Genomic DNA, 15,740 nt, shown 5'->3' with positions numbered 1-15,740 from the left:
TCTCCCAGCTCAAGTCTGTTTATCAGGGTGTGAGGTGCCTTGAATTGTATAGGGTAAATAATATATCATTATTTGGAACACATACATTTCATGTGTGTTCCATGTCTACAACGATCTGTGTAAATGCTGGATGACAGGAAATGCGAGGCAAGAAATGTTGAACATATAACTAGAACAGAAACTTTTTTCATGTTCTACTAATAATTAGCCAAATGCTGATGTGAAGTGCATAATGTGTTAAGACTGAAGTCGAAATATCAAATAAACCCTTTCACAAATGACACAAATATAACAAAACAAGGGTTTTTTTTCTAGAATTTAACCAAAGTAAAAGAAATTTGGATAGGTTATGACACACACACACATATACGTCTGCTTGGCTGGTGCAGAGGTAAGTACTGCTGTCTCCAAGTCGAGAGGTTGCAGGTTCGATCTCAGGTCCTTCACGCATTAACTGTTTTGAGTAGTGAGCGGCTATTATTATTACTATTATAGATTAAAAACATACATTTAATTTACTTGAGTCTCTAACAGCCAGTGTAAATTTATGATCCTTGTAAAAGTTAGTGTTTTGTTTTATTATTCACTTTTATTCTCTTGGTCACGTTCATGCTCCCCCCAATCTGACTATGTTAGTTTTCAAATAAAGACGTACTATAACAGAGGTGCACTCAGATGACGATGAGGGTTCTACATCGGAGAAAGAGAACAAAAGCTCTCCCCTCAGGAAATGTCCACTCGCACATAAGAACAACACAGCTGCATCAGGCAAAAAGGTTAAAGATGGCACCGTTTGGATGCAGCAAGAGTTTGGGCGTCATCTGTCACATGCATGTCCTTCAATGACATGCAAGAAATCCACCCAAAAAGAAGAAGTCTGTCTGCATTCTCAGTACCGTTGCTTTCCTCGGATACTGTGACTTTAGCTGCAGGTGGGAGACTTGAGCTGGGAGAACTTTGTGTATAACTAAAGCTGCATCAGTGGGGAACAGGATTGACACATTTTCAAAACAAAAGATGAGGAGGTGTGAGGGAATTTAAAGTGGCCCGAGATTACAAGTTTTCTCATAGGCTTCAGGGATTCTAGTGTTCTACACTAGATATCAGTTCTACGCTGATATTAGTGGTATCAACATCCACCTCAAACTGAAACAAAATATGACAGTAGGATCTTAGGTAAAATTTGCAGAACGTCTCTGAAAATGTCGTTCATGATCGCCTGGAAAACTGCTGGTGCATTAGGCTTATCATAGGACATTGCCCTGTGTTTATAATGCCATTTAAGTATTAACTGTGGTTTTCCACTCTTGTTTATTACTTTTTCGCATACAAAGTATAGGGAAAGTATTGTAATTATCCAAAAATTTGATGTCGAGATTTTGATGTATCTTGATGTTTTAGACCTTCCTGAGTTTGAAGATACCATTTTTGGAATTATGTTTGTGTGCCTGTGTGTGTGTACGTGTACGTGTGTGTGTGTGTGAAACTTGAGGATGCTTTCAGTTAGGTCAACCAAATTTTGCATACAAGTATTAGGTACAAAACATAGATTTCTATCAACTTTTGGGCTATTTCTACTACCGGAAGTTGTACTTTACCTTTTATTCATGCAACTGCAGAGTCCAATATATTCAACTTTACTGTTATAATAATTGTTCAATATATTATTAATTTGATTTGATTTGTTGTTGATGGTTATTTAATGTATATAATATAAAAATATAATCATTATCTTGTAGTTTACTCCTCAAATATCTATCCCCATATCTGAGCATACGAGAAAGTCTAGGAGAGACCATACAAAAGTTTATACAAAATTCTCAGACTGTTTCAATGACTGCAAAGGAAGAAATAGTCACAGATGATTTCAAATTAAGGTTCAGGAGATAAAGTCAGAAAAGCAAGCTAGGGTTGAAACCAGTAAGCAATGAATTTATTATTTTAAATAGAGCCTAAAACGTGAAGTAGAAATCTGAGTGAAGAAGGACATAGCAAGAGGGCTGGGAGCCAGGAAGTCAAGTACTATTTATAAATCAATACAAGAGACAAGAATCAAAGTCAGGAAACCAAAACATGTCAAACCAAGATATCAAATTAATATAATATGTCATACACCAAGTTCTTTGAAGAAATCTGAATACTCCGACAATTTGATAATGCATAATGCCGGCCTTTATCCAGTAGTGGTTATGACATCATGCAACATGCACCTCAGATTGTTAAGTCTAGCAACCATCTAGCAACTACACAACAATAATGGTAGTGTTTATACAAATATAATATTGATTCATAGGAGAAAATTCAAAATGAAATGTTAATAAAATGTATCAGAACAAAAAATAAAAAAAACACCTAATTCCGTGATCTCAGAAACCTCTGAAACAACAGTTTAACAATTTTTGACGATAGCAAAATACCATAAAATTAACATATAATCTAATTATGAGTTCCTTTTAATAAATATTATAGAACCAGTTACTTGATTCAGTAAGGAAGAGATGAGGGGAAGGGGATAGTTATATGCAAATAGTATGCAAACCCAGGTGCTGGTTTATTTTGACTGCACTTCAAAAGGGCTGCGAAATTAGATGGAGTAGCACAGAGACCCTGAAGGCTGTGTTATGTCCGCATCACCTGGAAATGTAAGAGACACTGAGAAAATAAAAGCGGGTTGTATTAACTACTCCCATAATCAGCTATTTGCACTGTGATCAGCTCAGTTTCACTGTTCTGCAAGAGTTGTTTGTCCAAAGACAGAGAGGGTGATATGCTGGCATGAGAGTAAAAGCAAAGCAAAAATATTTTAGAACTGGTCTACCATCCATTGTAATGGGCAATATTTGATCATTGTTAAGCCAGATGGGTTAATTGGTTGTTTTTATAGCGGTTCATGGAAGCATACAAGTACTGTGGCATTTTGTGTTTTACAGACATCTGCTTTAAACCTGATATATCGGACACTATGTTAATGCTGCATGGGTTTCATCTTATTCGTACAGCCTGAGACCCAGTGTGATGTGGACAAAAGACAAGAACAAGATCTGTGGGAATGAAAAATGGTGTAAAAGGGAGCATATCAGAGTTAAAACTACAGTCTGTAATTCAGACATTAAAATTCTGGTTATTGAAATTTGCCCATGTTATTTTCCCAGAGAGATAAATTACATTATCCTTATTAATGTTTATATTACTCCTTCTGCAAATGGAGACACATTCTGACTCAGCAGTTACAATATGTGGTGACTTTAACAATGTGACTATGGAAAGAACAATGAAAGTTTTTTATCAGTTTGTGTCTTTGTTCCATTTGCATAAATAACAAGCTGGACCTGCTCAATATAAAATGTTGAAGATACCTTTAGGTGTAAACTACTGGCACTTCTGAGCAGATCTGATGACAGTATGATTCATCTTATTCCCAGCTACAAGCCTATTGTGAAATCTGTTACCACTAGAATAGTGAAGAAGTGGAGACTGGAGGCTGAAATGGCTCTGAATGACTGCTTCTAAATGACAGACTGGGAAATGATGTGCAAGTTGCATAGGGATAACATTGAGGGACTCTGTCACTGCATCATAGACTATATTAACTTGTGTGTCGACACAGTAGTACCCATAAAGACAGTAGATTTCTTTCCAAACAATACGCCCTGGATTACTAAGGAGCTAAAAGGTCTCCTAAACGAGAAAATAAGAGCATTCAAATCTGATGACAAAGAAACTCTGAAGGACACACAGTGAGTGCTAAAGAAAAGGCTGAATGAAGAAATAGAAGCTTACAAAGTTAAAACAGAAAACAAACTCACTCAGAATAACATGAAAGATGTCTAGAAATGACTGGGCATAATTAATAAACTCAGGCAATCCAGAGCTCAGGCGCTAAACAGAGATGTGAACGAAGTGAACCAATTTTTTAATAGATTTTCCCTCCTGCCACCTTCTTCTAATGACCAGTCTCTCAACACCAATTCTACTAAATCAACAACTTCTACCATGTCAACTGGAATGGCCAGTGACAAATCCACCACTGATTATCAGTATGGGCTGTCCATAACTGAAGACCAAGTAAGGAAACAACTGCTGAAGCTACACACAGGAAAAGCTGTGGGAACAAATGGAGTCAGTCCTTGAGTTCTTAAGGCCTGTGATGACCAACTTTGTGGTATACTGTTTCACCTGTTAGGTCTGTCACTATAGTTTCAGAAAGTGCCACTGTTGTGGAAAACATCCTGCATTGTTCTGTACCAAAGAGGTGGTGCACTCCTACAAGTATGTGGGGGATCCACATCAATTACAGGTTGTACTGGTGTCAGAACATAGAGATACTATACAAGAAAGAGCAGAGCAGGCTCTTTATTTCTTTGGAGACTGTTTTCCTTTAATGTGGGTGATAACACCCTTCATATCTTCTGCAGCTCTGTGATGGGCAGTGCAGTTTTCTGTAGTGTGTTGGACTGGAAACATCTCTTCAAGAGAGGCTCACTAATTCAACAGGCTAATTAAAAGACAAGCTCAATTATAGGACGCACTCTGGATCCCCCGAAGTCAGTAGCGAAGGAGAGAATTAAAACAAAACTGAGTGCCATTAGGAATAATGCTGCACATCCTTCCATGACACACTAACGCCAAATTCTTTAAGACAATGAATTATTAAAAAGAGGTGTGTCAAGTAATCCTACTGTGACTCCTTTATACCGACAGCAATACATCTGCATAATGCCTCATTGTGACTATGACTGACAAGTCAAAAGGTTTGTTTCTTTTTCAATTTTCTATCTATCTATCTATCTAAAACTGCTTGTAAACAGTGGGCAAAGCCATCAGAACCCCAAGATGCAATCTGCCAGGAATCCCCATTTATGATTGGATTGGATGTCTTATTTACCTATGAAAATCACACAATAAGATCAGAAATTGAGTCGTGAATAATAAAAAGTGATAAGAATTAAAATTGTAAAGTGCCAACTGGAAATCTAAGAGGATGAGTCATGAATTTCAAAAGGCCTGTACTAATAGTATTACCATTATTGGAAAGTAATAGTTGTTTGAATTTTAAGAAAACTTGATTTAAAAGTATTCAAAAGTAGTTTAAATCTCATAAAATGTTCTGTTACCCCTGTGTCTAAATGAACTTAGATGCACCCTGAGCATTAAATATTATTTTGAAAGGGTTTAACTACAAATGCCCACCCTACTAACTCTAATAATGGATGGGCATTTGCGCTTTCCAGGAACTTATTACAGGTTGCCACCATGTGTCCCAAACCTTCACAAATATGTAATTTCTCCAAAAAACAGCCCTTATATTCCTTAAGACTTGGACTAATTTTCCCCAATTCCATTGGTACTGGTGTAATTTTAGATTTCATTTCAGTTTTAACTGGAGGAGTTTGTTCTGTTTAATGCTGATTCTTCATTCCAAATGCCTAGTATCATCCTTCAGAATGAGACCTATTACCTTATCCAAAGTATTCTGAACATCATGACCAGAAAGATAGTGTAGCTGTGTTTGTACCAAGTTACCAAAGTTCTGCAGTTGTAAGTTTGCTTCATAGGACAGTTCTGGTCCTTTTAGTAAAATTCATAGCAAAGCAATTCACACAAAAACTAGAGAAAAAGTTGATATTAAAGAAATGAAAGTTTATTTTTAAAAGTCTGTTTAAGGCTTACTTAAGTTTTCATGTTTCTCTAAGTTTAGTCATACAGTCGTACTTTCAAATGTTCATATCAAAATGGTCAGAAAACTGTATGCCATTCTGCTATTTGCAGATTTTTCCAAAAGGCCATGCTAGCAATGAGGCTATTTCCTAACTCAGTTTTATAGATAAAGCAAAGACATTACATATTAGCTCTATCAAATTTTAAGTAACTAGAAGAGTCTGAAATTCTATTATTGAAATTCTAACATTAACATTAAACATTCTAAGATTGGCTCTTACAGATATGATTGGTTTTTGGATAATGAATTCTAGCTTGTATTATTAAATATTCTTTCAATTTCTTTTAAGTTATAACAGTTTGCTTGCTGCTTTGATTTCTCCCAGTTTCTACTCCTTTATTCTTTCAATTATTTAGTAAATCATCTACTTTTGTGTGCCTTGGCCTTGGCCTTTGTGGTGTTAATCTGCTTACGGGGTGTTCTTTATGCTTACGTTGTGTTTGATATCCACCTATGTCTTGGTCAGGAATTGTTAAAAGGTTTTCTGTGTAATAATTCCAAATATATATATGGCTCTTTTTTCCTTTCATTTTTTCTTAATATATGTAATTCATTTCTCTTACTTTTAGTTTTTTTTATTTTAAGGTTGCTTCTTATTACTTAAAATTATATTGTAACTTGCCATAACGGCATCATGTTTATTAATGAGTGCCACCATTTTGTGTACTGTTTCTGTTCCATAACTGCTCCATGACAGCCAGGAGTTGCAGCCTGTGACATCTCCATTGCAATAGTATAAAGGTCAGCATTTCATACTCCTTGGTTGACCAAGTTTTAGGTTACAACAAACAGGTTCTTGTGGTGGTAGTTGTGTGTGTAAACTATTTCTTAGCCTTTGAATTTACTGCATGTTTCTTCCATTTCGGATTCTGAGTTTGCATTTTGGGCTTGCTAGTTTGGTTTTCATGAACTCCGGGAGCAATCCCCTGCTAACAATTTTAACTCTGATTTTTGTTACATTTCTTTTTTTTATATATATATTTTAATTTTATTGAATTTTTAAAAATCAAATAACACTCTATACACATAATCCAAGTTTTACAAAAAGAAAAAGATTTGAAACAAATCAATCCCCACCCCTGACAAAGAGAGCTAGGCCAGCAGTTTAAAACTTTATGCTAGTAAAGACAAATGAATAGATAAAATAATAAATGAATAGAGATAAATGGAGTAAAAGAGGGGAGAAAACCTGCTTCCTCAATTTAAATGCTTATTCTAAAATGTTATTGATTAGATCCTGCCAGGTTTTGAAAAAGTTTTGTACAGATCCTCTAAGTGTGAATTAGATTTTTTTCAGTTTCAAATAGTATATAACATCAGTTACCCACTGACTTAGAATAGGTGAGTTAGGATTCTTCCAATTGAGCAAGATAAGTCTACGTGCAAATAGTGTAGTAAAGGCAATCACAGTTTGTTTGTCCTTCTCCACTTTAAGCCGATCTGAAAGTACACCAAACACAGCTGTTATTGAATTAGGAGGGATTGTGACACCCAAGCTGTCTGAAAGGCATTTAAAGATTTTGGCCCAAAATGATGTTAATTTGGTGCAGGCCCAAAACATGTGACCCAGTGAGGCCAGAGCTTGATTGCAGTGTTCACAGGTTGGATCTTGCCCTGGAAACATTTTGGACAATTTTAAACAAGAGAGATGCGCATGATATATAATTTTAAATTGAATAATTCTATGCTTTGCGCATATGGAGCTTAAGTGAATTCTGTGCATTGCTACTTTCCACTCCTTTTCTGAAATATTGAGTAAGAGATCCTTTTCCCACTTTTCTCTTGGATCTTTGAAAACGAGGGACTGTAAAATAGTTTTATATATTACAGAAATGCTGTCTGAGTCCTCAAGACTGAGCAATATTTTTTCCGGTATAGAGGTAGGTGGGAGGTGAGGAACATTGGACAGGTTCTGTTTAACAAAGTTTCGAATTTGGAGGTAGTGAAAGAAATGTGTTGCTGGTAAGTTAAATTTGGAGTGTAGTTGTTTGTAGGATGCAAAAACATTGTCTATGTATAGATCTCTAAGTGATTTAATCCCAGATGTTTTCCAGGTATTAAAAACTGTGTACGTTTGAGAGGGTGGGAAAAGGTGGTTCTCGTGCAGAGGTGTCACAGATAAAAGCTTATCTATCTTAAAATACATCCTACATTGGTTTCATATTCTGATTGAGTGAAGCACAATTGGGTTGTTAGTATATTGGCAATAACTTGTATTTATAGGGGTACAAAGCAAGGAATATAAAGAAGTACTGCAGGATTTTATTTCTATTGCGGACCAAGCCTGTGTATGTTCGTCTATTTCTGTCCATGTCCAGGTTTTTATAGCTTGTATTTTTGCTGCCCAGTAATAAAATTGAAAGTTAAGTAGAGCCATGTCACCTTCCGCCTTAGGTCTTTGTAGAGTCACCCTTTGGATACATGGATCATTTGAATTCCAAATACTGTAAATGAGGTTATGGTTGAGTCTAATTTCTTATAAAATGATCTGTTGGTGTATATTGGAATGTTTTGAAGTAAAAAGAGAAGCTTAGGAAGGATATTAATCTTAACAATGTTAATTCTTCCAGCTAAAGTGAGATGAAGGATTGACCATCTATGAAAGTCTTACTTCATTTTTTCCATACAGACGGAAGAATATTGTTGATAAAGACCTTTATATTTACATGTGATGTTTACCCCTAGGTATTTAAACTGATCTGCGATGATAAAAGGGAAGGTGTCCAGTCTAATATTGTATGCTTGAGAATTCACTGGGAAGAGCACACTTTTATTCAAATTGATTCTGAGAGCAGAAATCTTTTGAAATTCTATTAGTACTGTAGGCACAGTATTATGTGGGTCTGATATATACAGTACCATATCATCTGCATATAGAGAAACTTTCTGTTCCAGTCCTTCTCTGATAATCCCCTTTATTTCAGTAGCATTTCGACAGTGAATTGCGAGTGGCTCAATGGCAATTGCAAAAAGCAGTGGTGACAAGGGGCATCCTTGTCTAGTGCCATGCTGTAGTTTAAAGTAGTCTGAATTGATGTTGTTAATACAAACTGAAGCTTCTGGATTGGTATATAGTAATTTGATCCATGCACAAATGTTTGGGCCTAACCCAAATTTCTCCAATGTAGTGAAAAGGTAGTTCCATTCAACCATGTCAAATGCTTTTTCTGCATCCAATGATAATAATACAGGGTATCTCCGTGGTGTTTGACTTTGTTGGTAAATCCATCCATCTATCCATCCATCCATTTTCCAACCCGCTGAATCCGAACACAGGGTCACAGGGGTCTGCTGGAGCCAATCCCAGCCAACACAGGGCACAAGGCAGGAACCAATCCCGGGCAGGGTGCCAACCCACCGCAGGACACACACAAACACACCCACACACCAAGCACACACTAGGGCCAATTTAGAATCGCCAATCCACCTAACCTGCATGTCTTTGGACTGTGGGAGGAAACCGGAGCGCCCGGAGGAAACCCACGCAGACACGGGGAGAACATGCAAACTCCACACAGGGAGGACCCGGGAAGCGAACCCAGGTCCCCAGGTCTCCCAACTGCGAGGCAGCAGCACTACCCACTGTGCCACCATGCTGTCCTTTGTTGGTAAATATATTACATTAAACAGGCGATGAAGATTGGAAGCTAAGTGTCTGCCTTTAATAAATCCAGTTTGGTCTTGTGATATTACCAAAGGCAGCAGTTACTCTCCAAAGTCCTAGCTAGAAGGATGGAGCATCTTAACATCATTATTCAGAAGTGAGATTGGTCTGTATGATGCACATTTTAATAAGTTCTTATTTTGTTTAGGAAAGACCGTAATTAATGCTTGGTGAAAAGTTTGAGGTAGAATTTTATTTTCTCTAGCTTCTGTAAATTTTGCTAATAGAAGGAGAGCTAGCTGAGTTGAAGATTTCTTATAAAATTCGGCAGGATAGCCATCAGGGCCTGCTGTTTTCCCACTCTGCAGTGAGTTTATAGCATCTAGTAATTCTGATAGTGCCAGAGGTTTATCCAATTCCTCTGCCCTGAGAGTATCTATTTGTGGTATCTGTAATCCATCCAGAAATGCCTTAGATTGTATCTTGTCTTCTTTAATCTCAGTAGAGTATGAGGATTTATAGTAGTCTCTAAATGTGTGCATTATATTTTTATGGTCAATAATTTTGTCTCCGTTTGTGCTGGTGATTGCTGGGATTGCATTGTGAACTTCTTGCTTGTGGATTTGTTGAGCTAAGATCTTAATAGCTTTCTCTCCATGTTCATAATAATAATGTCTTGATTTAAGTATGAATTGTTCAGTTTCTTTAGTTGTTAAGAGGTTGAGCTCTGAATGCAGAGCCTGCCTTTTCCTATGAAGCATCTCACTTGGACACCTTGCATGTTCTTGATCTATTCTAGTAATTTTGTTGATTAGCTCTGATACCTTCTTGGTTTCCAATTTATTTTTGTGGAAATGATATGAGATAATCTGTCCTCTTAAGAAGGCCTTCAGGGTTTCCCAGAGTGTTCCTGCAGAAACCTCTGAGGGTGTATTTGTCAATAGAAAAAAATTGATTTGCTTGGATATAAATTCTGTACAGTTCTCGTCTGCTAATAAAAGTGGACTAAGACGCCATCTGCAAGATGAGTATGTTGGGCATAGTGATTTTTGTTACATTTCTATCCTGTTCGAATCTTTTCAGTTTTCCAGCAAGTAAAAACACTGTACAAATTAAAAATTGTGTTAAATAATAAATTAACTTAAATAACAGGGAAAACAGCATTGACAACTTTATCTGTACTATTGTTAATTAGCCAAGTCTGTTTATCTCACAGAAAAATGTTCTGTTGTGAAGTTTATTTTTTTGTATATTTTTTCTGAATCATTCTATTTTAGTGTATAATCTCTTAATTTTCCTATTTTTGTTGTTAATTTTCTGTTAACTTCTTTTCACAGTTTAAATATACCATTTTTGTTTTCACTTAATTATATAATCAAAAGTATTTGTGTTTTTGATAGAGGAGTGGCAAGACGTCAATTGCATTGTAAGCCCCAGCACCTGCAGTTACTGATTTGATGCAGTGGCATTAATTTTGGTTTAACTTTCTTGACCTTTTTTTATTCTAGTATTCCTTTTTTATTACAGATTTGCAGTGTTTGTAAATTAGATGTGTTTTTGTTTGATTTTTGTGTTTTTATCTTATTTTAAAATTAAACCTTGTATTTTAAGTTTGCATGTTTTCAATTATATTTTTAGCTTTGCTTTTAAAATTTAGATTTGTTTTGTTCTTCCTTTATTTACATAATACAAACATTTTTTTCAAAGTACATGAATAATTAACTACTGAGAATCTTTACAGAAAACTCTGGAAAACATTTATTTTTACTTCACTAATTTTTTTCCAGTGACAAATATATATTGGATGAATAGACAGGGTCCTGTTGATGAAATGAATTAGATTCAAAGTAGGTATTACTACCCCCTATGAATCTAAAGCCTTTGGTTTAAACTCCACCTGTCAGATTTGGTTGCAACTTTAGCAAGCTCTTGCGGACACATTGTACTTTGCCCTAGTACTGATTGGCCAAAGTTCAACTATGCCTGGCTGCAACAAATCTCTGCAAGCAAAAGAAGAATCCTTAGTATAAAAATGTATTGTAATTGAGATATCACAGGATTCTTCCCCCTTCCTTACAGCAAGTTTTTTCCACATTGTTCTGAAACCCAAGTGTGCGTAATATTGTGATCCACTCATCTGAAGTACCCAAAGTTGTGTGAGGCCTTCAAAACTAGCCATGGAAATAGGCCTGACGCCCACCAGCCAGCCCATAGGAGGTGCACCGAAAGTGAGCCTAGCTTCTGCTTCAGTGGCTGGTTTTGGTGTCTACTGGACTAAAATGCACTTAACTCTCAAAGTTCAAAAATTTACTCTAAAATGTCCGAAAATATATTTAAGCTACCCTACTAGGAAGAGAATCACCAACAACTCCTGTTTATTACAAAGCAAAGCAACAAAAAATCTTTGTAACAAATATATTAACAAAAAATTCACATGAAAAAAGCAGACAATAAGGCAATACAATGCAAACAAATACCATAACAGTATACAGAAATCACAATCCCCAAAACAGAAGCAAAGTAGTCAAAAAGCCAGTATAATAACAATAATAGCAATAGCAAAATGAAAGAACCTACCAACCACCTAGCACTTGTAATGTACCATGCAATGTACTATGAAGGGACTGTAGTTCCCTTCTGCTGCTTGGAGCAGTTCCTCAATAATAATAATAATAATTCTTTGCATTTATATAGCACTTTTCTCACTACTCAAAGCACTCAGCAATTGCAGGTTAAGGGCCTTGCTCAAGGGCCCAACAGACCAGAGTCCCTATTGGCATATACGGGATTTGAACCGGAAACCTTCCAATTGCCAGTGCAGATCCCTAGCCTCAGAGCCAATAGACATTGACTGGTGACCTTGCCTTTTGGGGAACCACACACAAAACACAAGGAGCATGGCAGAAGAAGCATTCACACATAGAAATCAAACAATAAACTAAACAGAAAAAAATTAAATAATTATAAATATAGTAAATATAAATAGTAATAACATAATTGAAATTAATGAAAGGATCAAAATTGGACATAAAAAGTAATTTAAACATGAGCCACGGTAGTAATCTTGGCTTAAACATAATAGGCAAGCATAAAGTATATTCAGAAGTCATCACATGTTGCCTAATAACAGGTTTCTAATAATATTATTTTAAATAAGCGATGACTGTGAAAAGATTTTCATTTGAACCGAGTAGAATACATGCTCTTATGCTGTGTGGTCTCATCACTGTGATTACCAAGGAAATTTGAGCATAGAAAATACCCAGACATAGAAACATTAACATAGAACAATGGGAGTATAATCCAATACCCATATTGACATCTTGAGTATTATTGTTTACTTGTGGACAAATGTTGAAAGTGGTGTCTGTTTATATTGTCATTTATCTGCTTTGTGTACAATATCAATAGTACAGGCATTTAACACTCTTAACATGTGAGTCAGACCCAAAGACAAGGAATGTTTTCACAACAAATAGGAATAACTGAAAATAATTTTGCCAAGATGATAAAAAAAAATAAACAGAACAACTTCCTTTTATATTGAATATTTGAAATGGATCTTTAATCTCAATTAGTTTTATTTTTAATTTAATAAGTATATCCAGTAGACTTTTTCCAGAAGTAGGTTATACTGTAAGATTAAAAAGTTCCACATTGCTGATTTATCTTTGTTTTTCAGCATTGTTTTTGTATCTTAAAGGTTGGACATGTGGAGAAACATGAGGACATAAAGAAAACTGGAAGTCCTGAAGATGACAAGAACACATTACTTGTTTTAAAGAGTGATAGATTAGCAGTTGAGTCTTCTGAAGAAACATTCCAGGTATTGGATGTGAGTAATGATGTAACCTTTCAAGAAGAAAGTGAACAGAAGTCTTCTGAGCAAACAAATGAAATTCTGAAGCTATTAATTGAACCACAGCATACATCACATGAATTTCCTGTACAGTTTAGGGGCAATTCAAATACTACGCCTGTGATATTGGATGAAAAGTTTAATCACACAGATAGAGTAGAATGTGAAATATCAACTAATATTGAGAAAACTGAAAATCAAACCATTACAGAACATCTGGGAATTGTAAAAGAGAGCTACGTGGATCTACAAAATGATACAATATCCTCAGCTGAAGACGATATCATGATAACACCTAATAAAGTACATACAGTTATTCCTCTGCAAAATGAAACCAAATTAATCAGTGACATTATTGAACCACCTATGAAACTGTTTGACATTCCAGTATCATGCCCAGAAACAATGCACATATTCCAGTTAAATACTGGAAATATGCAGGATGAATGCAGAAATGTTCCAGAATTATTAATTCTACAAACAGAAGAAAATGCTCTTAGCAAAGTTAATGAAGCTCAGAAGATAACCCAGTCTTTCCCTGAGAAAACAATAGTAGAAAAAGAAAACATTGGAATTTTAGATCATCAGACTGTGGTTAGGAGTGGACCTGATCAAAATTGTTATTCTGCAACTTTAAGTAATGTAGAGCCACTTATTCCACAAGAAGAGTTGCCTGACATGATGACAAAAGACCATGAGGTTTCTGAAGAAGACAACACCTTTAAACAACAAAAGCCATTCACAGATAGTATACTGCCCCAACAGCAGGATGCTATGAAAGTCCCACTTATAAGTAAAACAGTTTCTTCTGAAAACATAGCCCAGTCCAGTAATATACTTACAGCTGTGGACAAAGATCTACCATTAGATGTTTCCCCAGCTGTTGGAAATAAGCCACATGAAAACATATATTCAGTAATGGAAATGCCATCTGTTGAAACAGAAGATCTTTTTATTAACCACAATGAGTCCTTAGTAGAGGTGCTACGATCTGTTAAAAAAGATCTTGAAAACAGTCAGATTGTTGAAACACTTCCTTTAGACACAAATAAGGATGGTGTGGAAATAATGCCAAGCAACAATGAAAATATCTTGGATAATAATTTTTTTTCCCCTCCTACAGAAGCAGTTGCAGAAACCTCGAAAAAAGTATTATTATCAGAGGCTGATAAGCTTGCAGTAAGCACAGACATGTATGTCATTCTTGATGGAAAACCAAACATTCCAGATGACAACTTATCAATTAAAGGTTTAAAGAATGAAGAAACCATTTCTATAACACAGTCAACTCAGTCTATTCACATACCTAAACTGAAAGAGTCTACACAGGCACCTTCTGAATATAATATATTGCAAAAAAAAGAAAAAGACCCCAAAAGTGCCCCAGCTGTTCTCATTGAAAGTTCTATATCAGCAAACACTGTTATTGCAGACGTCCTCGGACTTAGTTCAGTTCCCTCAATAAGAGTCGATGATACCCTCTTTAAAGAGGTCTACAATCAACAAGAGGCTAGCCCCCAAACAGAGAAAAAAGATAAACCTCTTACACAACATTCTTCTGAGAACAGTCCCAAGCTAAAGCATAATGAAATCTTGCCACTCATTCCCTCTGCTACACCTGAAGAATTGGCTTCTGGGGCACGCAGAAAGATTTTTATTTCAAAATCCAAAGGAGATGAATTGGACGGAACAATTTTGGATAACCAGGTGAAGAAGGAGGAGCTATCTAAACGAAGGCAACTTTCACAGGATCTTGAGAGCCCTTGTGCTTCTCCTGGACAGTCTAGACGAGGCCTGACCTTTTTACAGCCTCCTATGGCACCTCACACTACACCAGTGGAAAAATGTTCACCAAAGCTTAACAGGAAAGTATCCACTCTTGAGGTGCCCAAGCTGTATGAAGATACTAATGTAAAAAATGAAAGCAATAAAGATTTCAAGACTGATATAAAAGCAGAAGACATGAAGAAGCAGCAGGACCCCTTTAAAGGTAAGTTTTGTTTCTAAAGACAAGCAAAGGACTTATTAAAATGGTTTCAACTAAAATATTACTGTTTGTGCACGACAGTGCCCGGCCTTATGTGGCGAGAGTATGCAGGCAGTTTCTAAAGGATGAAGGAATTGATACCATTGACTGACCTCCACGCTCGCCTAACCTAAATCCAATAGAACACCTCTGGGACATTATGTTTCAGTCCATCCGATGCCCTGACAATGACACTTCCTTCATGCATCTTCTTTTAGTAACTTATACAAAGTTTTAATATTAACAAAGATGCATTTATGTCTGATGTGTGGCTCAAGTAGGACTGAAGTGTGATAAATGAGGTGTGAATCAAAGAGAACCAATATTAAATGCTTGACTTAAAGAGAAATTATACTGATACCTACTTTTTCATAGCCATAGGTAGCTGCCTCATGTGTCCAGCTAGTAGGAGTCTTTGTCTTTATGCTTTAAAAATGATGGAATTCACTATTTTAACATTTTGTGAATTTACCAGTCCTACTATTGAAAAGCTCTAATTTCACATTCATACTTTCACATCCACTTTCGCTTG

The 15,740-nt window shown here is 36.0% G+C and overlaps 1 protein-coding gene across 2 annotated transcripts in view; it reads left to right on the top strand.

The window, feature by feature from the left end:
- The window catches only part of alpk3a (alpha-kinase 3a), a 134,620-nt gene that overhangs the window by 51,391 nt on the left and 67,489 nt on the right, over nucleotides 1-15,740 (top strand). For both annotated transcript variants that reach the window (XM_051920310.1, XM_051920309.1), the window contains one exon: nucleotides 13,027-15,172. In XM_051920310.1, coding sequence (XP_051776270.1) covers nucleotides 13,027-15,172 — 2,146 coding nt within the window. The remainder of the gene's footprint in view (nucleotides 1-13,026; nucleotides 15,173-15,740) is intronic.

Source organism: Erpetoichthys calabaricus, chromosome 17 (genome assembly GCF_900747795.2).
Source record: "Erpetoichthys calabaricus chromosome 17, fErpCal1.3, whole genome shotgun sequence".
NCBI classification, from domain to species: domain Eukaryota; kingdom Metazoa; phylum Chordata; class Cladistia; order Polypteriformes; family Polypteridae; genus Erpetoichthys; species Erpetoichthys calabaricus.
This window is presented reverse-complemented; position numbering and strand designations above follow the sequence as displayed.